The sequence below is a fragment of the Mesoplodon densirostris genome, chromosome 4, assembly GCF_025265405.1.
Source record: "Mesoplodon densirostris isolate mMesDen1 chromosome 4, mMesDen1 primary haplotype, whole genome shotgun sequence".
NCBI lineage: Eukaryota > Metazoa > Chordata > Mammalia > Artiodactyla > Ziphiidae > Mesoplodon > Mesoplodon densirostris.
In genome coordinates this window covers 135,590,494-135,612,774 of record NC_082664.1, presented here as the reverse complement: position 1 = coordinate 135,612,774, position 22,281 = coordinate 135,590,494, and the positions used below count along the sequence as shown (strand labels likewise).

Genomic DNA, 22,281 nt, shown 5'->3' with positions numbered 1-22,281 from the left:
TCCCTCCAGCCCAGTGGCACTCCTCTGTCACCAGTGCTCAGGGAGGGCCCAGAGTAGGCTGGGGCAGTGCTGAAAGGGAGCAAGCAGGGAGGCTGTCCCTACCAGAGCCCCATCCCTGTCCCCACCTCCCCACGTCTGCCCTTTTCCTATTCACAGTTCTAGACCAGGAGGACTTCTGGCGGGGGCAGAAGTGCTTGGCCTTTGACTCCTCTTTCAAAAAGGGTCAATCTGGGCTTCCCTGGTGGCGCAGTGGTTGAGAGTCCGCCTGTCGATGCAGGGGACACGGGTTCGTGCCCCGGCCCGGGAAGACCCCACATGCCGCAGGGCGGCTGGGCCTGTGAGCCATGGCCACAGAGCCTGCGCGTCTGGAGCCTGCGCTCCGCAACGGGAGAGGCCACAGCAGTGAAAGGCACGCGTACCGCAAAAAAAAGGGTCAATCCTTCCTTTTGATCTTCTCCCAGAACTCTTCATAGAAGTCCTAGTTCCTAGACTATGACTTCATTTTTGACTTTTTCATTTCTCTGCCAGATCTACCTTTTCATTGGTTTTTCCATCCCTACTTGTCTTCCTATTTTCCTCCTTCTTCTCCTTTTCCACTTTCTGGGGGCTCCCACTCCCCTCTCTCTTGCAGTTCCTTAGGTGTTGGCCTGGCATGGGGGGGCTCTGTCATAAGCCAGAGCCTGGCATCTGCCCACACACACCACCTGCAGCCCTTAGTGACAGCCAGCGTGGGGAACTTTCCTGGCTGGGACAATCCTGGGGCTCTGGCTGCTTCAGCTGGCAAACTGCTTGGAGACCCCCGCCTACCTTAGAAGCTGGGTTAGCAAGGGTCTTAGTTTTAGTTTTGCTTGGCCATGAGTGAGTTGAATTATTGCTCTGTAATATCATTTCATTTTTTTTTCTTTCTTTCTTTATTTGGCCATGCTGTGTGGTTAGTGGGATCTTAGTTTCCCGGACCGAGGATTGAACCCAGGCCATGGCAATGAAAGTGCCCGGTCCTAATCACTGGACGGCCAGGGAACTCCCTGTAATATCATTTCTTCATTCATTCAACATTACTGTGCACTTGAAGCATGCCAATTACTCTGTAATATCACTTCTTCACTCATTCAATATTTATTGTGCACTTACAACATTCCAGTTACTGTTCTAGCCACTGGGCAGACAGGGATGTAAACAAGATCCAGTTCCCACCAAGAGCTCACAAGCTAACGTGTAGTCTGCTGCTTTTGTAATGAAATGTAATCGAGTATAAAAAAGGATTAACAATATGAGAAAAACTTGGATAGTGGAGAAATGAATCCATGCCCCACCCTTCCTCTCAAATGCTGACTCCATCTTGAGTGATCACTTGGGTGTTTGCCATAATATAAACAAATATCGATGATGCCAGGTTATTTTGACTCTGAACAGCAGCCCATTTCCTAGAAAGGAGAACCTCAAGGCAACGTAACAGCAATAATCATTAGCCTCTTTCTACTGAGGTAATCATGCAGGTCTCTCTAACCCATATTGGCTTTCAACAGCTGTGTTTTGACAACTTTTTGTTTGTTTTTTATTTTTATTTTTTATTGAAGTGCTGTACACTGAAACTAACACAACATTGACCACGTTTTATTGAAAGGCAGACCCATCTTTTAGTCACATAAAACTCCCAAGAAAAGGGGCCTTCACGGAAATAACGTGGAAAAAGACCTCTCATGAATGACCTCTTTTTATTTTGTTTTGTTTTTCTTTTTGGCGGTACGCAGGCCTCTCATTGTTGTGGCCTCTCCCGTTGCGGAGCACAGGCTCCGGACCCGCAGGCTCAGCGGCCATGGCTCACGGGCCCAGCCGCTCCACGGCATGTGGGATCTTCCCGGACGGGGGCACGAACCCGTGTCCCCTGCATCGGCAGGCAGACTCTCAACCACTGTGCCACCAGGGAAGCCCGAATGACCTCTTTTTAGAAGGGTGGGTGGATAGGAAGATGCAGGAGGACTATAGTTAAAAAAAAAAAAAAAAAAAAAAAAAGTAGACCTGGAGTTAGAAGATTAGAGGTCTAGTCCCAGCTGTTTACCAGTTAACCTAATGCCCCTAGGTCTCAGTTCCCTCATTTGTAAAATGGGATGATAACAGTATCCACATTTTTGGTCACGGTGAGACTTTGATGAGGAAAGGCATATGAAGCAAGTATTGTAGAATGCAGACATAGCTGGGATGATGATGATGACAGAGATGTTAAAACACAGGCTGTGTGACATTGGGAAAGTCACTTAGATACTCTGGCTTCAGTTTCCTCATCTTCAGAAGGAGCAAATCTCATAGGATCAGTTGGAATTCTGTTCAGCAACAGTTCTTACGTTTCTTGAGTATCTTCTGTGTTGGTGCCACACTGAGAATTCAGAGCAGGGTGAGGCTGGGTCCTCACTCTCCAGAAGCTCACCATGGGGGAAGGGGACAGACACACACACTGATGACTCTTCTTTTGAGAAGACATGGTCTCAAAAAACATCGAGGTTCATGGGTGTAAGTGTTCAGGGCAGGAGGGTCCTGAAGAGCTTGGTAGGGAGGGAGTGTTTGGGCTTTGAAGGGTGAGTAGAGAAGGATTGTCTTCCCCTGTTGAGAAACATTTATCCTTAGGATAAAGGCCAAACTCTTCAGAGTTGATAAGCAAGGCACTAGGGTCAGACTGTGCAGTCCATCTTAGCTTTGCCACTTTCCAGACGGTGGAACCCCTGCCTTGATACTTAATCTCTTGGTGAGTCAATGTCCTCATCTGAAAAATGGGGATACAGGACAGTAATAGTGCCTACCTCAAAGGGTGGTTGTGAGGATTAAATGAGGTAATACATGAAAAGTACTTGCAGCTGGGGTCACAGGAACTATTACATAAATATGAGCAGTTGTGATGAATATTCAATGCCTGGTTTGCTTCTACTTGTATTTCAGGTCTTAGGTTAGTCATCACCTCCTCTGGGAAGACTTTTCCGACACAGGCTAACTCCTAAGGCCACGTTGTGAGCTCCCTCGGGTATCACTTCTTCTACCAAAGCACCGACACCAGTCATCTTTCGGTATCCCCACCAGACTGCAAACTCCATGGATAGGGGCCCGTGGATTGTGTTGGCTGCTGGAAGGGACACCTGGTAGGCACTCAGTCCCGCCCCGGGACTGACCCTGGGAGGGTGCAGAGCCGTGGGGGAAGGTAGGTGACCAACACGGGCTGGGTCTGCGCCCTAGGGAGAAAATGCAGCTTGACGAGTCAGGCGAGTGGGGGACCCCGCCCCGGCTCCTCCCCCAGCCGGGCCTCAGCCCCGCCCCCGCGCTGCTCCTGCCGGCGCTACTGGCCTGCGCGGTCCCCACCCTCCCCGCCTCCGGCGGAGCGGCCCCCGGCTTATTCCACTTGCGAGAAGCACCAAGCCGAGCCCGCCACCAGCGCCGCTGAGGGATGCTGCGCTCCACGTCCACAGTCACCCTGCTCTCGAGCGGCGGCTCCAGCGCGCCCGGGGCGCCCAACAGGAGGGTGAGTAGCTGCTGTCCCGCTTCCTGTCCAGGCCGCCCGGCTGTCGGGGTCTGGGGATGGAGACGCACGGAAACCGGTCCCTTGGCCCTGACACCCAACCTGGACTCAATTTTAGGTCCTGTCTCAGCTCTGAACGAGACCTTTCTTTTCTACGTCCCAGAGGCGCCGCACTGGCTCGAAGGGCTTAAGGGACTTTAGGGAATTCCCGGAGATTTCCTCCCCTTCCTGCCTCGCCTATCAAGCCAAGTGTATTGGTGGCACCAGTTTAAAAAGCAAGGGAAACTTTCTGCATTGTCCCTATCTTGAGACTCAAAGGTAATGAATGTCTTTAACACCCAAACTTTCCTCCTTCCAGTGATGAAAAGAAAGGGCCACTTGTCCCCACTCGTGATAGAGTAACACTGATTTGGAGTGCGCTTAATCTAGGTAGGCTTCATTTTTATCAATACAAAGTAGAAATTACCCGCTGGCCACCTAGGAGCCCAGTTGTGGGACTTGGGTTTCTGCAAACTGCTTTCTTCTTTCTGATTTAAGTATTAGCACAGTGGGCACCATCTTCACCTAGGTTGCCCTTTGGAAGTGATGTTTCTTTGCCATCTTTGTTGCATCTTTTCTCATCTCTCCAGATGCTCTTTGAAAGAAATGCTAGCCACATCGTTCCCATTGCATAACTCTTCCAAGATTTGTACCTCAGAGCATACTGCCAGGGCTTTGGTTTGTGCCTTTTTGGTTCATCTGTTCATTATGATGTTCAGTACTCATCATTTGGGTGAGTACTTTTCTGTGGTTGAGACTTCTCTAATCATATTTCCCCTAGGTTTAGCTAAACAAGTAGGTAAGTCCAAGCCAGGGCCCCTTTTGGTACTCCTATCTGTTTTCTAGTCTTGTAGACGTGCTTATTTGATTTTGTATACCTCAACCAAGAGACTGGCAGTTGTCTTCAATGCTGTTTTTCTTTAGCTCTGGAAGAAAGACTCTGTGTTACCCCTGGGTCTGGGCCAGGTGATGGGTTCAGATATGTGCACGTGCACCACTTAGGGCTGACAGAACTCTGGTTGTCCAATCATTAGCTTCATAAAGAAAGATCCCCATTAGGTCCAAGTGGGTTTCCAACCACAATCCCAGCCTTACACCAAGATGGGTGTTTGCCTTTTTTTTGGGAAATCCTTCTCAGTTGGAACATAATTATGACTGAGAAAGAATGAAGTTACTGAAAAGCTAGCCCTGAGCCTGGACAGCGTCACACATGGGACCAGATTGCATTAAATTCTCTAGGTCCCCCTCCAGAGTGGGTGCTAGTTGGGTGGCTAGAGTGATAATGGGTGGATGAAATGTGACTAATATAGTAGGTAACTTTTCTGAAGATTTTTTTTTCTCAAATATTTACTTTCAAGTATTTCTTTAGTTGTAAGTGCTGTGGTGTCTGGCACAATAAACACACTACTGAGAAGGCTTTGCTCTTTGAATAAGACAACTGAAATACTTTGGTCTGAATGGGTCTGCACCCTGAATCAGACCGTGTAGGGCTGCTCTGAGCACATGGGTAGGTTCTGCAAAGAAGATATCTAAAGTTTCTAGGGTCCCCTTTATGACTTCCAACTCTGCTCAGGATTTGCAAATGGCACAAGTACTGTGTGTGTGTATGTGTAAACTATGATCTTTGATTAATTGATTTATTAAACAATGTTTATAGATCTGTGTGATGCAGGGCTAGATATTGGGGTCCACTCCAACTGTGGGAGCAGACATTGTCACAGGCTACCATATGCAAAATGATGGTTGTAATAGTGGGGTAGAGTGTTGACAAGGTGGTATAGAAGCTAAAAGAAAAGGTTCTTCTTGAAGCATCTGAGGAAGGCCTCCCTCTGTAGGAGACATGTGTGTTTAGTCTTGCAGGATGAGTGGGACTTTGTAAGGCAATTGACATCATTGAGATACTGAAAAAAGGAAATATGATTCTTCTAAATGGAACTCTTGGCATATACTGTATAACAGTGGTGTATTGGACCTGCTTTAGGGCAAAACACTTATTTTTTTGAAGAACAAGAATAGGATGCCTTGAAAATAAAATTGTAGACCAAACAAGTGAAAAGCAAAAAAGTGTTCCCTAAGTTGAAAGTTTTTCAATAAACTCTGTATTGTTCTGTCTTTGCTCTCAGATATTGGACAAGTGATGGTCTTGAACAGTAACAAGTTAGCCATTAAAATAACATTTCTGTTTCATCCAAAGAGCTTACCAAATTAGGGACTGCAGGGGAACCAGGTTGTGTTGATCCAGGCATTCAAGCCAACCAGAAATGGCGCTGACAGCTGACACTGAGCAGGGAGTTCTCTGAGTCAGCCACCAGGGTGGTATGGCCAGACCAGAGTGTCACTAGTTATCCTTTGTTCAATAGCTGCCACCTACAATTTGTACTTCCTTCTTATCTGAAATCTCTCAAGGGGGAAAAAAAAAACAGGTGGGAGAGTAATTTCTGTCAGCTGATAAACAAAGCTCTGAGAGGCATTTATGGATGCCAACCAGCAGGGGTTATAAAATTAAAAAAAAAATCTGCCTTCCAACCAGTTGTGCACTAAAAATAGTTTTATCTATGGCAACAGCAGGAAGATAAATTGGCTGGAGAATAACCATAGACAGGTTGATGACCTTGGAGAATAAACGTGTTTTAAAATCTTGACATTGCTTTGTGATTTGGAAAGGAATTTTGTAAATGCAGTTAATCCCACTGAATGAGACTTTGCAGTGAAAGGTCAGTTGTGTGGCCAGGTTGTGTGCTTTGGGGGAAAGGCACGTGTTGCTTTGTGCAGCCAGATGTATTTGGTTGAGCTGTTCAGCGAGGGTGGTGTGAGACGATAGACTTGTCAGGGGTTCCCCCAGCACCATGCTCTGTCGATAATAGGAGACTGTTGGCTACAGTTACTGGTATCATGGCCCCTCAGTGGCACATAAAAAACAAAACCAAACCCAACAAGGCCACAGGGATAGGACTGTCTCGTGGCCTGCTCTTGCCAATATTTCTTTGTATTTGGCAAAGGCTTCCTCCGTTCAAAACTGGAATGGGCTGCTCAGTCATTACTTCCTCACTCTCCTGGGTCCCATTTCTGTCTGATAGGCTCAAAAGAAAGAATTCTCCTTAGCTGGCCGTTGAGTGGGTCACAGGTGTTTACCTCACTTCCTTTTCCTTTCACAGAAACATCTATGTGCATAACTTCTGTATCATCCTATGGGGCTCTGAGGAAGGGACACTGGGCATTGTGGGACCTCAGTGTCTGGTGGAAGGAGGCTGGGTGCAGAATACCCCAGGGAGGGGATGGGCAGGGGGCCCGCTGTACTCAGAAAACAGTTGGCTGCTCCCCTGGGACCTCCTGAACCCAGTTGAGAGGTTTTAGTCAAAAAGCCTCTGCCACTAAGAATTGATAGTTGTAGGCTCAGAAAAAAAATGTCCCGACTTCTCTGCTTTGGTTCACCCATCTCGCTGTGTCAGATGTAGGATGAAGGGACCTGAGTTCTGGGGATTCTTAAGGAAACCTGAGACCCGGAGGCTGGGTGTTACCACTGAGCTTCTGGTGACTTAGGAAACCCTTTCAGGTCAGCCTCAAAAATTGTAGAATTGAGTGCAGGGAGCTGTGGATCCTGGGCCAACTAACTAGAGACCAAGTTGAAATGTTTCGATCTAATATATAATACTTCCAGTGATTACGTGTGTTACGGTCTTCTGGCTTCCTGCAGCCATCTCTCTCCGCCGAAAACTGTCCTGATAGATATTTCCCAGCACACAGAATAGTAACACAGAGGTATTTACCTCTTTCCGTCCTTAGAAGAGTGATATTTCCTAAATGTTAGTCACCCTGTTGACTGTTCTTTGTCTTTTAAGGCCAGAGTGATCCCTCTAAAGTGCAATTACCTAGCCCCTCTACTTCAAGACCCCCCTCAGTCTTGTACCGCCAGGAACAAGCACAAACCCCCTTAGTTTAGTACCCAGGGCCTTCTGATCGGGCCTTTGCCTTCCCCTTCCCCCTCCTCATTCATACTCTTTGCAGGTGTCCCAAATTACTTGCTATTCCCCAAGCTTTTGATGCTGTTCCTCGCCTCTGACAAAGGGGTCAGCGCCTCCAGGAAGTCTGCTCTGAAACCCCTCTTCCGTGTTCCCCTAGAGCCCTGTGCACCCCATCATTGCTCCTATCTATGATTAACTACTTGAGAAGGTTTCAGGACCCTGCCTCCCCAAGCCTGGTGTAATAGGTGCTTAAAAAGAAGAGGGTCTCCAGGGTCCTCAAACAGCCACACTTAACACTGAGTTGGCAAACGGGAAAACAGGAAGCGAAGCTTGGGATGAAGCCAGCCCGTGACCTCTGGCCCACCTGGGCAGGAAGCAGGTGCCCTGTGGATGGGAGTGTCGGCCCAGGTGAGGAGTTTGACAGCTCTGGGAAGGCCTCCAAATATTCCAGGTGCTTCATCCTGTTGCACTGCCGGAGTTTCATTCCTTTGGTTAAGTGAGTGGTTCTCTGTTTACGCATGGAATACCGAGAAGCTTAAAATACCTCTGCCCAGGCCCCAGCCCAGACCGTCTAAATGAGAACATTGGCAAGTAGAGAATAACATCAGCATTGTTTAGGCAGCTCCCCGGGTTATTCTAATGTGTGGCCGAGGATTGGAACTCTTCCTTCCAGGGTTGCTCTCCCAGACAGCTTTCTTGGAAATGCAGACAGTCCTGGGCCTGTGTTCTGAAAGGTCTCTTTGCCTTGGTGGAAGGGCAAGGTGGGGGGGGTGGTCAGGGGGTAGGAGTCATAACACGCCAGGTCACACTGGTGTCTGCGTGTGTTCGTACCTGTGTTTTTCTCTCTGGGTCTTGGCATTCGGGGCACATGGTGAGCCTGGTACAGATGAGCCAGCTAGAGCAGGAAGGAGAAGTCACCATCCTCCTACTGATGAATTTTGTCTGGAGTCAGCCCTGACACAGAAAAGGGGGTTCCAGGACACTTTATGCCGCCTGGAAGAAGCGTCCAAGTATGTAGGTCAAGGGTTGGCAAGCTACAACCCTGTAGTCAGATGCAGCCCTCCACCTGTTTTGTACTCTGAGCTAAGAATGGTTGTTACAGGGCTTGCAGACCCTCAGTGTTTACTATCTGGCCCTTTACAGAAAAAGTTTGCCCCACCCTGATGTAGATAATCAGGCCTGCAAGTTCAGGGCCAAAGCCTACTTCAAAGTAAGAGGCCTACTTCAGAAGGGGCAGGCCCTGTTCCACCTGTGTATTCCAGAGATTTTATGCTTGTGCTTAGCAGAGGGATTGTTGTGTCCGTCCTCCCAGCTACAACCTTAGTGGCCACACCTTCTGTTGTTAGGTGGAGCTGGACAGAGTCCCACGGTCACAAAGTGGACTAGACCTGAGGGAAGTGTAAATGCACTTGGCTCATTTCCTTAGGGAAATCCATGTTTGTAAACTGATGAGCAAACCTGGCACCTCCCTAGGTGATCTTCACCCCTTTTTATTTGAGAGGGACAGTTTTCCCTCAGGTGAGCCCAGGTACTTGAAGCTGAGAGCATGATGGTACGTGGATCCCAGAATCCCCCCTCCATGGGGACCAGCTTTCTGCCTCCACAAAGGGGGTCAGAAACAAGTCCCCAGAGGCCCGGCTTTGCTCCTAGGTGCCCTGATTGCAGACAAGGACTCGGTTGTGTATCTTCTTGTGGAAGAGGCTTGAATGCTCGCTGCCCCTGCCTTGCTATTCCTCCCATGGGGGTTGGTTTTTGAAGAAAGTGGGAGGCTCTCTGGGGAGTTTCAGGTACATTCTCTGTACTGTGTTTTAGTTCAACCTAAAAAGAAACCCACACTGATATTTACTGAGCAGGGCCTATTATGTGTTGATACTATGCTGAGCGCTGTAAGGGCTACAGAAGCAATTAAGGTACAAAGCCTACTTGGGAGCCCTGTTTCCCCCTCTCCAGTCCATGTTGTTGGGTGTGGAACATAATAGGAGGTACTCAATAATTGCTATTGAATCACTGAACTCAGATTTGAGTGTTAGTCCCTTCCTCCAGAAATTTAAATGGCTCCCCAATGTCTTCCATTAGAGGCCTTGCTTTGCCATCAGGCATTTGTAGCTTGTCAGAGTTTGGCCCCTACCTGTTTGTCCATTTTCCTCCCCCACTGTTGCTCAGGGTGCAGGCCCATTTACCATTTTCAGAACATGCCAATGTCTATGCCTTTGGCCAGCCTGGAATGAATGCCTTGCCTGGTAATTGTCTGTTGTTATTCTGATGATGGATTCTCCCAACCTCACTGACCCAAGCAGTCCTTTCTCTCCTTCTATACCCAGCTCAAATGTCACCTCTAGGAGCCTTCCGACGTACTCCCACCTCCAGTTAAGATGATTGTTCTCCTTCCTATATTCCCAGGGTAAAAAAGACGACTTACAGAGTACTTGATATGTACCAGAAACTGTTCTAAGCCCTTTTCATTAGTTTCTTCATTAGTTTATTTAATCCTCGCCACAAGTTCAAGAGAGTGGTTCTGCAGTATTGTTAGCAGTGTTTTACAACTAAAGTAACTGAAGCAATAAAAATTAAGTAGCTTTCCAAAGGTTTCATAGCTAGTAGGTGTCAGAACCAAAATTGGAACCCAGAAGTGCAGTTCCATCGTGCCTTAACCACAAACGACCCTGTCTCTCCCAATATTATATTGGTTATACCAAGTGCTCTTGATTGCCCTTTGTGGGTGTGTTTCTGGATTATGAGCCTCTATGGGCATGGCTATTTCTTTTCCATATTAGTACCCTCATAGCCCTTAAAAGTATTTTACAAGTAGTGGGTGCTCAGTACTTAAAGTACACTAAGTCCATCTTCCTGCTTTTGATGCACTGGAAGGGACCCTTTCTTGTAGGGACGGCTGGTCCAGCAGTAGTGTTCAGGGTAAGTAAGATTCAGCTCTCCTCAAAGTTCAGAACACAAGGCTGAGCCAGCTGCCGTGGGAACCCCTGGGAATAAACTACCTTACCTGCCTCTCAGGTACTGTCCAGCCTGGGCTGCTCTGGGTATTATGTACCTGAGTGTCAGGAAGCCATGAAGGTCAGCATCCTAAAATGCTCAGAGAGATAAGCAACACTGCCTTGATCTTACTCAGTGGGACATTTTTCCACGGGGAGATTCCTGAAAGTGAATGACTAAAGGGAGGTAATCTACTGGGTCAACCTATCTGATGCATTCAGGGGTTACTTAGTGCTTCTGTAAAGAAATTCAGAGTACTTTTTAGACCTTTGGGATGTTCTCTTTGCTGCTCCTGAAGCAGTCCTATGGGTCTAGGAAGGATTGATCTCTCTCTCTCTGTCTCTCTCTGTCTCTCTCTGTCTGATATAGTTGCTCTCAATCTTTATTATTGCTATGACTACTATGATTTTTAATTTAAAAACTTACACATACTTGGAACAGGTGTAGACATCGCAGAAATCCCACTTTCCAAAGATAACCACCACTACCACCAGCAGCAGCTGGCTGTGTTTCCTTAAAGACATTTCCGCCCCCCACAAATCTATACAAATTATCAGATTGTATTTAAAAAACAAAAATGGGGTTATTGTTAACATTTTTCCCCCAGCACCTTTCTTTTTTTCACATGACAATACATTTGACCATCTTATTAGGAAGGGTCTGATCCTGTTCCAAGCTGGGTTTGAACTGCATCTGTATAGTCAGTCCATCTGTGGATCAGCACTGATTACAGAATGCAAGCACCACGTGTAATCCATGCCTTACTGTTTCCATAAAAGCACTTCTAATGACAAGAGTAAACACTCTACACAGGGGCCTGGGTGTAGCCGCAAGCACCTGCTGCACCTGCCAGATAGCTTTGAAGTCAAATGTTTATTTTACATGTTCATTTTATTTTAATTCATTATCTATCACCAGGTAAAACTGATAGTTTAGAGAAATGCATTCTCTTTATCCTGCGTCTTTGCGTACAATAGGGTATACATGGTTCGGGGAGACTTACAGGAAGTGTGTTGAGGAATATCGGAGTTCTGAGTGGACAAATAAAGAATTGTCTCAATCAGGGGGAGGGAACTTCTCATTTTGAGTGATTGGACCCATGAGGTCCCTTCTGGGCCTTGTCTTTTCTTCAGGTTTTTAGTTTATTCTGAAAATTATTGCCATTAGGGATTACCCCTCTAGGGCAATCAGCCTAAAAAAAGGTATCACTTGCAGTACTAATACCCATTAGATCCGTTGACCAAATTGTTTAGTATTATAGAAAGCAGAGCCAGGAAGCCAGTTAAGCCTATATCATTTTGGAGCTTGTAGGATGATGATAATATCTAGATAATAATAAAAATATCTAACACTGATAGAGGCTTACTATGTGCCAGACACCTTCCTTTACCTGCCTTTACCCTTGAGATTCAGAGAGATTAAAAATTTGCTCATAATCAACACAGCCTAGTAGGTATTAGAACCTGTGTATGTGCGTGTGCACCTGTGTAGGTATATACATGTGTGCGCATACTCTGTATGGGGGTGTGTGTGTGATGTGGTGCAGGAGAAAAGCCCTTCCTTTTCTCTGCAAAATTGTGCTGTGGCTCAGATCCAGCCTACCAGACAAGATTATTGAGCATCACAGACTTGGATTACCTGCCTGGTATGAGTTACACTTTGATGTTTGTGCAAATGCCAGCTGTTTTCAGCCAGTCCAAGTGGCCTGTAATCAAAGGGTTACCTTTCTCTGGAGGCCCTCGAATTCCCATCAGTGTTGTGGATTGTCAGCTAAGAGAGCTACGTGCTGGGATGGCTTGGTTTCTCTTTGGCCAGCATGACTGGCGATGAGCTTTGAAGGTATTGCAAAGTTGGCCATGTGTCAGGCCACGTCTCACCCTGGGGTCACTGGAGTCAAAGCTTGCCCAGAGGAGAGTGAGGATGAAGAAGGATCTTGAAACCAAATCACATGGCTGAAAGAACTGGGGTTGTTTAGTGCAGAAGAAAGGAGGATCAGGCCTGTGAAGAGTAAAGGGAATTCTGTTGCAGTCCCCGAGGGCACCCTGGGTCCATTAGGTAGGAGTTCTGAGGAAGAACTTGTAAGTTCATTATCAGGAAGCTAGAGGTGTCAGGTAGCAAAATGGGGTACCTCAGAGGGAGGCAGTGGTGTGTGTGGAAGTGCTGATGTGTTCCAAATGTGTTCTCACCTGTACATGGAAAATGTTACCCTCCGGCTGGGTGTCCACCTGCCAGGAGCACTGTTGGGTTAGGGGGTTCCTTCGTAGGCTGGCAGGTTGGCGTTCAAAGGTCTTTTACAATCATTTCCAACGCTGGGCTTCTTGGATGCAGGGTACTTTTGCTCAGAAGCTGCCCTGTGGACCAGTGCAGATCTGTGACCCTGCAAACCAGGTCGGGGGGTGTATTAGTTTGCTAGGGTTGCTGCAAAAAGGTACCACAGGCCAGGTGACTTAAGCAGCAGCAACGTATTGTCTCACGGTTGTGGAGACTGGAAGTCCAAAATCAAGGTGTCAGCAGGATTGGTTCCTTAGTGGGGCTGTGAGGAAAGGGTCTGTTCCAGGCCCTTCTCCTTCGCATGCTCACATGGTGTTCTTCCTGTATGCGTGTCTGTCTCCCAATTTCCCCGTTATATAAGGACACCAGTTATTTGGGATTAGGACCCACCCTAATGAACTCATTTTAGCTTCTGTAACCTCTATGAAGACCCTATTTTCAAATAAAGTCACGTTCTGAGGTGCTAGGGGTTAGGACTTCAACATAATACATTTTAGGGGGACACAATTCAACTCATAACAGGGACAAGCAGTGCTCTCATGAGGGCAGTTGGCTGTGGGCTGGGCACTCTGGGTGCTGCTTTGGCCCTCTGGGGTTTTGTTGTTGTTTTAATGGTAGGATCACTTCTCTCTGGAAAATGTCACAGTAGGACCAGGCTGTGACAATAGGATGAAATAGACATCATGTGGCATTAAGTACATTGTCATTGTTGTGCAACCATCACCACCGTCCATCTCCAGAATTTTTTCATCTTTTCCAACTGAAACTCCATACCCATGAAAGGATAACTCAGCCCCTGGCAACCGCCATTCTGCTCTCTGTCTCTATGAATTTGACTACTCTAGGGACCTCATGTAAGTGGAAGCATATTGGATTTGTCCTTTTGTGCCTGCCTTATTTCACTCAGCATAATGTCCTCAAGTTTCCTCCACGTTGTAGCATGTGTCAGAATTCTCTTCCTTTATAAGGCTGTATAATATTCTGTTCTATGTACGTACCACATTTTATTCCTTCATGCATTGATGGACATTTGGGATGTTTCTACCTTTTGGCTGTTGTGAATAATGCTGCTGTGAACATGGGTATATAGACTTTTTAAAAAAAGGTTGTGATTAAACATGTACATGTCTGTTATAGGAAAAGCCAACACAGAGTCAAGTAGAAAGCACCCTCCTACCCCATCACCACTGTGTATAGTTTGGCCTCTATCCTCCTAGCTGTATTTTGGCCTATGGATGTGAAATCAGATCGTTCTGTACTGTCACGGAACATGAGCCATTAAAAAAAAAAGGTTTGAACTCTGTGAAACTATTCAGTAGTCTCCTAAAAAAGGAAAACATAAAACATAAGCAGTGAGGTGATGAGTGCCTGTGATGAGCCAGGCAAAGGCTGGTCTTACCCCGGCGTCCCCTGTGAGATTGGTACCATCATCACCATTGCTAAGTAGGGGAAAGAGGCTCTGAGAAGCCCCAGGTCATCTGGCTGCTGCAAATGCAAATGCAGGTTCATAACAGGCCTCTTCTCTCATCTCTCTTAGGCAAATGTCTGCAGACTACGGCTGACCGTACCTCCTGAAAGTCCAGTGTCTGAGTCAAGTGAAAAGAAGGTGGAAAGAAGAGAGAAGGTAAGCCATCTCTGAAGTGAAGCCCTGACCAGTTCCCATGTTTGTACTCTTTTATTTTAACCCCTTTTCCTGCCATCCTCCATCCAGGCTATTCACAGAGCCTGCATGTCAGCAGCTGTGTGGTGAAAGGCCCTCTTGAACTTGCCCCCCACCTGCCATCTTCCCAGAAGTCAGGCTGCTTTGCTGCCTCCTGTCCCTGCTCTTGCTTCTTGGTGAACGTAGGCTCTGTGTGGCCTTGAGGCTCCGGGAGTGCTGGCCTTAGTGACAGGTGTTGTGGCTGGGAACGTGCTTTTCCTGAAGGAGCCTCATCCCGTTGAGTCAAAGGGCCCATTGTGAGCTGCCAGCGGGGCCTGAGCCTTCCTCTGTGGCTGGAGCCAGAGGCCGCGCTCACATGGTGGAGGGGTTGCCTGGAGAGGAACAGCCCAGCAGCAGCTCTGGCGCAGCAAGGGCACCCGGCTGCAGGGAGGAGTTGCGCAGGCGTTTTTGTGCCAGCTGCTGTGCTACACGCTGGGCCACAAAGATAGCTCTGACCTTGGCCTTGCCTTGAGAAACTCGTAGTTTTGCAGGTGAGACAGACGTATAAGTAAACCAAGATGACGTGATCGTTCGAGTGTTAGGCTCCAGAAGTGTAAGCAGGGCTCTGGGAACATGGAGAGTTGGGCCGTATCAAAGGACCCAGAAGCCTGTTTGAAAGGGCTCTCACTGGTAAAAATGGAAAAATTTCAACATTAAAAAGAATTAATGACAGTGATGAGCCGTGGCACATTGAATAATAAAAAACCCTCATGGATTTATAGTAATAATCAGAGAGAGAGATTCAGAGAGAGATTATAAAAGGGAAAGCTCTTTATATGACATCAGCTGATAAATTTAGAAAATCTCTGCTTTGTAACCCCCAGGTCAGGTCATGAATGAATGCAAATACTAATTGGTGGAAGATGACTGTGGAGCAGTATATTCATGTGAGCTCAAGAGTATTACCCCACTGGGCTTCCCTGGTGGCGCAGTGGTTGAGAGTCCGCCTGCCGATGCAGGGGACACAGGTTCGTGCCCCGGTCCAGGAAGGTCCCACATGCCACGGAGCAGCTGGGCCCGTGAGCCATGGCCGCTGAGCCTGTGTGTCCGGAGACTGTGCTCCGCAACGGGAGAGGCCACAGCAGTGAGAGGCCCGCGTACTGCCAAAAAAAAAAAAAAAAAAAAAAAAAAAGAGTATTACCTCACTGATCACTTACTGACTCTGAAGGTACAATATGCCACAGTATGGTAGCCAGTAGTTCTACCAGGTGATCCGATTCAGCATTACCAGTAGTGGGCAGCCTGGTATTATGTGACTTTTGATGCGATACAATTCAGAAGTAAACAATGTTACCAGTAATATTCATGCCAAACTTGTTTAATTGAATCTAGTAATAAGGACACAGAAAAATCCAAAATGGGGACTGTCTACAAAAAATTAGCCAGGCTCCCTTAATAAATTCAATGTTATTTCAGAAAAATGAGAATCTGTTGGAGATAAAAGGAACTAGAGAGACTTAATATCATTATAACAAATTAAACCTTAATTAAATCCTGAATCCAAAAAAAATCTATAAAGGATATATTGGGATAACTGTACAGTTTTGAATATGAACCCATATATTACATATTATTGAATAAATAGTACTTTTCTTACTTGTGATAATGGTACATTGGTTACTTAGTTTATTCTTCCAGCTTCTCTGTACCTTTGAGCATTCTCCAAAGAAAAAGTTTGGGGGTAAAAGCTCATAACCAAAGAGAGCGGGAGTGGTCAGGCTTTGGCTGCTGGACCCTGGCTGATGACCAGGGGCCTGTGTTGCTGGGGGAAGGGGTCCCCTTCTGCCCTCACCAATCCCCTCCCTGTCCTTCCTTTCAAAGCTGATAGATTGGTCAGAGAAGTGGCCCTGGGCTGTGTCCAGGGGCTCATGGGCAGCTTAGCACATGGGGAATCAGAATGAGTGCTTGCTGGAGAAAGGGGCCCAGGCTGGGGTGAGTGACAGGACAAGGGCCTCGTATGCATGGTAGACACAGTGGGAAATTTGGTCTTTGGGAGTTAGACCCGAGCCGCACGCCTGGGGAGATGTTTGTGAGGGGCTTCTGGGTGCTGACACTGGGACAGTGGATGCTGTGAGGCACCGGAGTGCATGTCACTGCACAAGAATAGTCAAGTATTGCCGAAGAAAGAGGCAACGTGTTCTATGTCACGGGTGCCTTGGTAACCATGTTGTGTACCGATTTGCCTATTGGTCTTGAACAGCGCTTTTCAAACTTTTAAAAGCAATTAGACCCTCCTTTTTTTTTGTTTTGTTTTTGATCAAAATGTCATCCTGAAGCAGGATGTAATCCAGGTGAAAGTGGTGCTGGTGGGGGACAAAGTGCTTCCAGTCTCCCTGCACCCTGCACCCTCCTGCCTGGGAACTCAAGGGGCGTGCAGAGAAATGCTGGGGGAGAGAATGCACCAGGATGCTTCTTAGACTGGGTGGACCAGGTGTGCAGCCTGAGTGCCCATCTCTGATGCATCAGTGGCTCACTGCAGAAGAACTGGGGTAGAGAGGAGGAGGGTGCGGCTGCCTGTTACCCCAGAACCGAAGTCCTTGGGTGGTGGCCGCACTTGAAGGTCCTGGTGGTAACTGTGAGGCTGTTCTGGGTGATTTCGTCACCATGTCCTAGCCAGGTGCCTGGTCTTGAGTCATTGTGAGCCAGAGGCAGGCACCAGCAGGGAGGCCCTGGGGGTGCCAGCTCCTCTGATGTGCCTTCGGTGTGGCTGCCCCTCTCTGTGACATCATACATAGCCCACAAAATTGCAAGATGCCGGGAACACTGGTGAAGTGACTGGTTCCTTTGGAGGGGTCTGCAGCGTGCAAAGGCGGGGTTTGGAGCTCAGTCGGATGTAGAAGCTGTAAATGGCCCAGTGGGTTGCTGATAAAGCGAAACTTCTCAGAGGATTTCCAGGGCCCTGTTAGAGCTTCAGCCGGCTGAGGGCAGGACTGAGCCTTGTTCTTTTTCACAGTCATGGAGGATGCTTGGTGTCTTTTGAGGACCTAAGGATGCCATGGGCCACACGTAGACACCACTGCCAGCTGGGCCATTCTGTCTGCTGGCCCCAAATCATCAGGAAGAGGAATTACTCACAGTGGAGCTGGGGAAGGGTGTAGCAGGTGGTACAGGTTGCCCAGCTTCAGGATGGGGTGTTTGGAGGCTTCTGGAGGTAATTACAACAGAGGCAGCGTCTTTCTCTGGAGTCATGGGTTCCTTGGGTGGATGTGGATGGCTTCCTGCTCCTAAGGCAGATGCCCAGGTGTCTGCTTCTCTTTGTCTTTCTCTTAAGGAAGATCCCACCTGCCCCGAGACTGCTTTGCCCAGTCCACGGATGGCTCCCAGATACTTTGTTTCTCTGCTATTAGTTTCCTCATCTTTCAAGTAGGCACATTAAAGCCTAGCTGCAAAGAGTAACCGAGCTAGTATATGCAAAGGTCCCACCACAGTGTCTGGCCTGTAACACTGATTAGAGAGGCGATGACTTAATGCCAAATTGCTTCCCCTTGTTTGTCAAACCCAGTGGCCCTGGTTCTTGCTTTTCTCCCCCGTCCCCCCTGGAGAAGTCATTCTCCTTCCTGAAACTGCCTGTCCTGCATCTCCTCCTCCCTTTTGGGCTGTGCCTGCTGCATCTTTTCTGATGTTATTATGTCCTCCTCTGAGCATCCCTCTGCCAATACACCTGGGCCTCGCCTCCTCTCTCTGCAGAAACCTTACCTCAGAGAACTCCTCCGTACACAGGTTGGCCGCTTTGGGGAGGATGCACACCCCGTACATCAGCTTTGCTCTCCCGAGTCCTGTCCTACTGGTGGCTGAGTTGGTGTTCAGTGTTCTCTGCATGGTGTTACTTTTATGGACAGATATTTTATTGCTGTATTACCATTATTTTACCTTTTTTTTTTTTTTTTTTTTTTTGCGGTACGCGGGCCTCTCACTGCTGTGGCCTCTCCCGTTGTGGAGCACAGGCTCCGGACGCACAGGCCCAGTGGCCATGGCTCACGGGCCCAGCCGCTCCGCGGCATGTGGGATCTTCCCAGACCGGGGCACAAACCCGCGTCCCCTGCATCGGCAGGCGGACTCCCAACCACTGTGCCACCAGGGAAGCCCTACCATTATTTTAGTATTTAAAAGTATGAAATCTGGATCATTTATGAGTCTCTGCCCAGCCACACTCAGTTTATCCAAGTCTCCTTACCCTTCAAGGCCCTACTGAAGGCCCGCTTCCCCACGACCTTCCTGGACTGCCTGTGCTTGGGTGATTATCCCCTCTCTTGAGCTACAGGATGCCCAGGCTACCCTCTCCCTTGGCACCTAGCCATCTGCTGCTAAGCACTCCACATATGTATACATACATATTCCTGCAACATCCGTGTACATATATACACACACATAAAAATGTGCAGTCTTTTAATTTTGCCCATAGTTGGCGCTTAGTGCGTGACTGTGGATTATGGTGATTCAGTTTTGTGTTAGTTTCCTTGGGCTGCCATAAAAAAGTTGCGCAAACTGGGGGGCTTAAACAACAGAAGTTTATGGCGTCCCAGTCTTGGAGGCTGAAAGTCTGGGGTCACGGTATCAGCAGGGCTATGCTCTCTCTGAGGGCTCCAGGGAAGAATCCTTCCTTGCCTCTTTCAGCTTCTGGCGGCGGTTGGCAGTCCCTGGCTGCGGCAGCATCAGTCCAGCTGTACATGCTGCTCTCCCTGTGTGTGTTTGTCTCTGAATCCAATTTGTCCTCTTTTTGTAAGGACACTTGTCATATAGGATTAGGTCTTAACTCCAGGGACCTCTTCTTAACTGGACCCTGTCTCCAAATAAGGCCAAATTCTGAGGTACTGGGGAAGGTGGCTCCAACGTGCTCTCTATTTGCAGGACACAGTTCAACCCATGATAAGTTTCTTTGTGGAATATTATCACCTTAAATTGTATTAACAACTCGGGCAAATGAGCGATGGACTTTTATTTGTATATTAAATGTCATTAATTCTATGGAAGAGGAAATGCTGATTAGTTTGTAGACACAAGTTTCGTGTTGAGGGATTGATGACATGTTTATTAAATTGTTGAACATTAAAATTAAAATTGGGGGCTTCCCTGGTGGCGCAGTGGTTGAGAGTCCGCCTGCCGATGCAGGGGACACGGGTTCGTGCCCCGATCCTGGAAGATCCCACATGCCGCGGAGCGGCTGGGCCCGCGAGCCATGGCCGCGGAGCCTGTGTGTCCGGAGCCTGTGCTCCGCAACGGGAGAGGCCACAGCAGTGAGAGGCCCGCGTATAGCAAAAAAAAAAAAAAAAAAATTAAAATTGGTAGTAGGTAATTTTGAAATTAAACCCCTATCATTTTCTTTCTTTTTTTTTTTTTTTTTTCGGTATGTGGGCCTCTCACTGTTGTGGCCTCTCCCGTTGTGGAGCACAGGCTCCGGACGCGCAGGCTCAGTGGCCATGGCTCACGGGCCCAGCCGCTCCGCGGCATGTGGGATCCTCCCAGACCGGGGCATGAACCCGCTTCCCCTGCATCGGCAGGCGGACTCTCAACCACCACGCCACCAGGGAAGCCCAACCCCTATCATTTTCAAAGAACTTTGTGAATGTATGTATCCATATTCCTATCCAAATCTATGTGCAAATATTCTTATGCACACACAGATACACACATACACAGAGAAGTAAGAGATAGAACGAACACCAGCTATTAAACCTTTATCGTGTTGAATCAGGGTCTCACTGCATAGTTGAATTTTAGAGAATACAATCTAAGCTCTGCCTGTTCAGAGGCTGTGCGATGGTGAGGTGTTTCCAAAGTGACAAAGTAGCTTGAAGTGGATAATATTTTAATTAGCTATTAGCATCCTTCTGTCGTAGATGTCCTTTAGTGACTTGCGTTTTTAAAGAAGTTTCTCTCTCGACCTTGGAGAACCCTGAGTGAGGGAGAGCGGATATATGTGTATGTATAAAAAGACGGGGGCTTTCCTAGCCCAGTAAAATGGTTAAAAGGAAACCCTTGCCATTCAGTTTTATAGTCCTTGTTCCCTTAAAAGCCCCGGATGAATAAGCCTGCTGCGTTCTCATCCTTGGCGTGACTGTTTATACAACATCACGAACTGTTGCCAGGTGAGGGAGTGTGCTGCTGTGATTCAGATGGGGCTGGAGCTGCCCTGGCGATAGCGTGTAGGACTCTATGTGCCTCTCAGAGATAGCAGCCCCTGGAGGGCAAAGAGGCCTGGGTTCTAGGGCTGGCTGCCTGATCCCTCGAGGTCGTGGTCGGGCCACTCAAGTCATCTCCAGGGGCCTCAATTTCCTCTTCTAGCAAATGGAAAGGTTAGCCTGGAGCCAGCATTTCCCCACACTTCTTTAGCTCTGGAACTCTTTATTCAAACGAATATGTATGACAGCGCCATCTGTAGAACGGTGAAAGTGCAGTGGCTGTGGTTTAACATAAGGTCAGGGCTGCGTTGGCTGCCCCAGCAGTGCCCCCACCCCACAACCTCATTGGATACAGAGGAGGGGCCAGGAGATTGCGCACCAAGCTCTTGAATTTTCCTAGCAGAGAAACCAAGGCCAGTTCAGGGGTGAGCGTTTCACTGTCAGAGTAAATCTGGTGACTGTGATGGGCATAGCAAAAGGAACCAAGAGGAGAGAGGTGGACAGACAGGCGGAAGCATCCAGACAGATGTGGAGAATTTAGTAGGAAATCAGATGCTCGGAAATGTAAAGCCACCACCGCTAACAATAGAATCTGTCAGTTATCTGCTAGTATGCCCAGCAGTGCACTAGATGATTTATGTATATTATTCCATGTATTCCTTAAAACAAGCCTCTGAAATTCGTGGTATTATCCCCATTTTACTGTTCAGGACCCTGAAACAGTGAAGTAAGTCACTTGCACAGGGCCACACAGCTAGTAGTAGTAATACGTCTGTCTCGGATCTGTGCCCTGGCCGTGTCATCATGGTGATGTCAACTTGCACACTTCCTCCTATCAGGAAAGTCTGTTGTATCAGTCAAGGTAACTTACCTAAGGTGTGTACTATACCCCTGGGTTCCAGAAAAGAATTGATCCTCCCACCTCCCCGAAGATATTCTTCTCCTTCTCTTTTTCCTGGAGTGTTTAGGCCTAAGCAGCTATTGTCTGCTTAGAATGGAGTAATATCTTTAAGATACTACTTAGAGATATCTTTATAGATAGAGTATATCTTTAGAGTAGTATAAAGAGTAATATCTCTAAGATATTAGTATAGAGTATTATCTTTAAGAGGTTACTCTTATAAGGATACTATGATGAGAACTACATTCTCTTGTGGGATTTCTGCTTGGCTAGAATTTTTCTTTCCCTTCTCATCTTTAAGCATTCAAAGTGATCCGTCTTTTTCCAAGCATGAGTTTATGTAGGCAGTGGTCTCTATTCCGTCTGTGAGATAGTCAGAAATAACAAGTATCTCAATAAGCCAAATGTCTCCATTTCTCTGAGAGGACAGGGCTGCCCATCCCCTCCCTACTTCCCTCCCAGGCTGTGGAAGAGCCCCTTCGGCTCAGCTGTAGCGTTCATTGTTGTCACAATCGGGCAAAACAAAGTCAAGCATGAGTAATGACCAGGAACCGTAATTTGCTGTGATGGACACACAGGTCAGACAGGTCAGAGCACATTCCTGAAAGTCACCTCTTCTGCCTACAAGATGGATAGGATGCCCGGAGGCTCAGCACTTAGAGTCCCCAGGTCAGCTGCCACCCTCTGGCTTCAAGAAGAGGTCCCAAACAAAAAGTTTTGGAAATAACTTGGCTTATAGTTTTCAAGTCAGTCAATCCATGTTACGGTCCATCTAAGTCATATTGGCAGCTGGACGTGTG

The 22,281-nt window shown here is 47.6% G+C and overlaps 1 protein-coding gene across 2 annotated transcripts in view; it reads left to right on the top strand.

Annotated features, from left to right (window-relative positions):
• The first annotated feature begins 3,362 nt into the window (after nucleotides 1-3,362).
• The window catches only part of MYZAP (myocardial zonula adherens protein), a 140,914-nt gene continuing 121,995 nt past the window's right edge, over nucleotides 3,363-22,281 (top strand). For both annotated transcript variants that reach the window (XM_060097285.1, XM_060097286.1), the window contains exons 1-2: nucleotides 3,363-3,505; nucleotides 14,300-14,386. In XM_060097285.1, coding sequence (XP_059953268.1) covers nucleotides 3,431-3,505; nucleotides 14,300-14,386 — 162 coding nt within the window. In that variant the 5' untranslated portion in view covers nucleotides 3,363-3,430. The remainder of the gene's footprint in view (nucleotides 3,506-14,299; nucleotides 14,387-22,281) is intronic.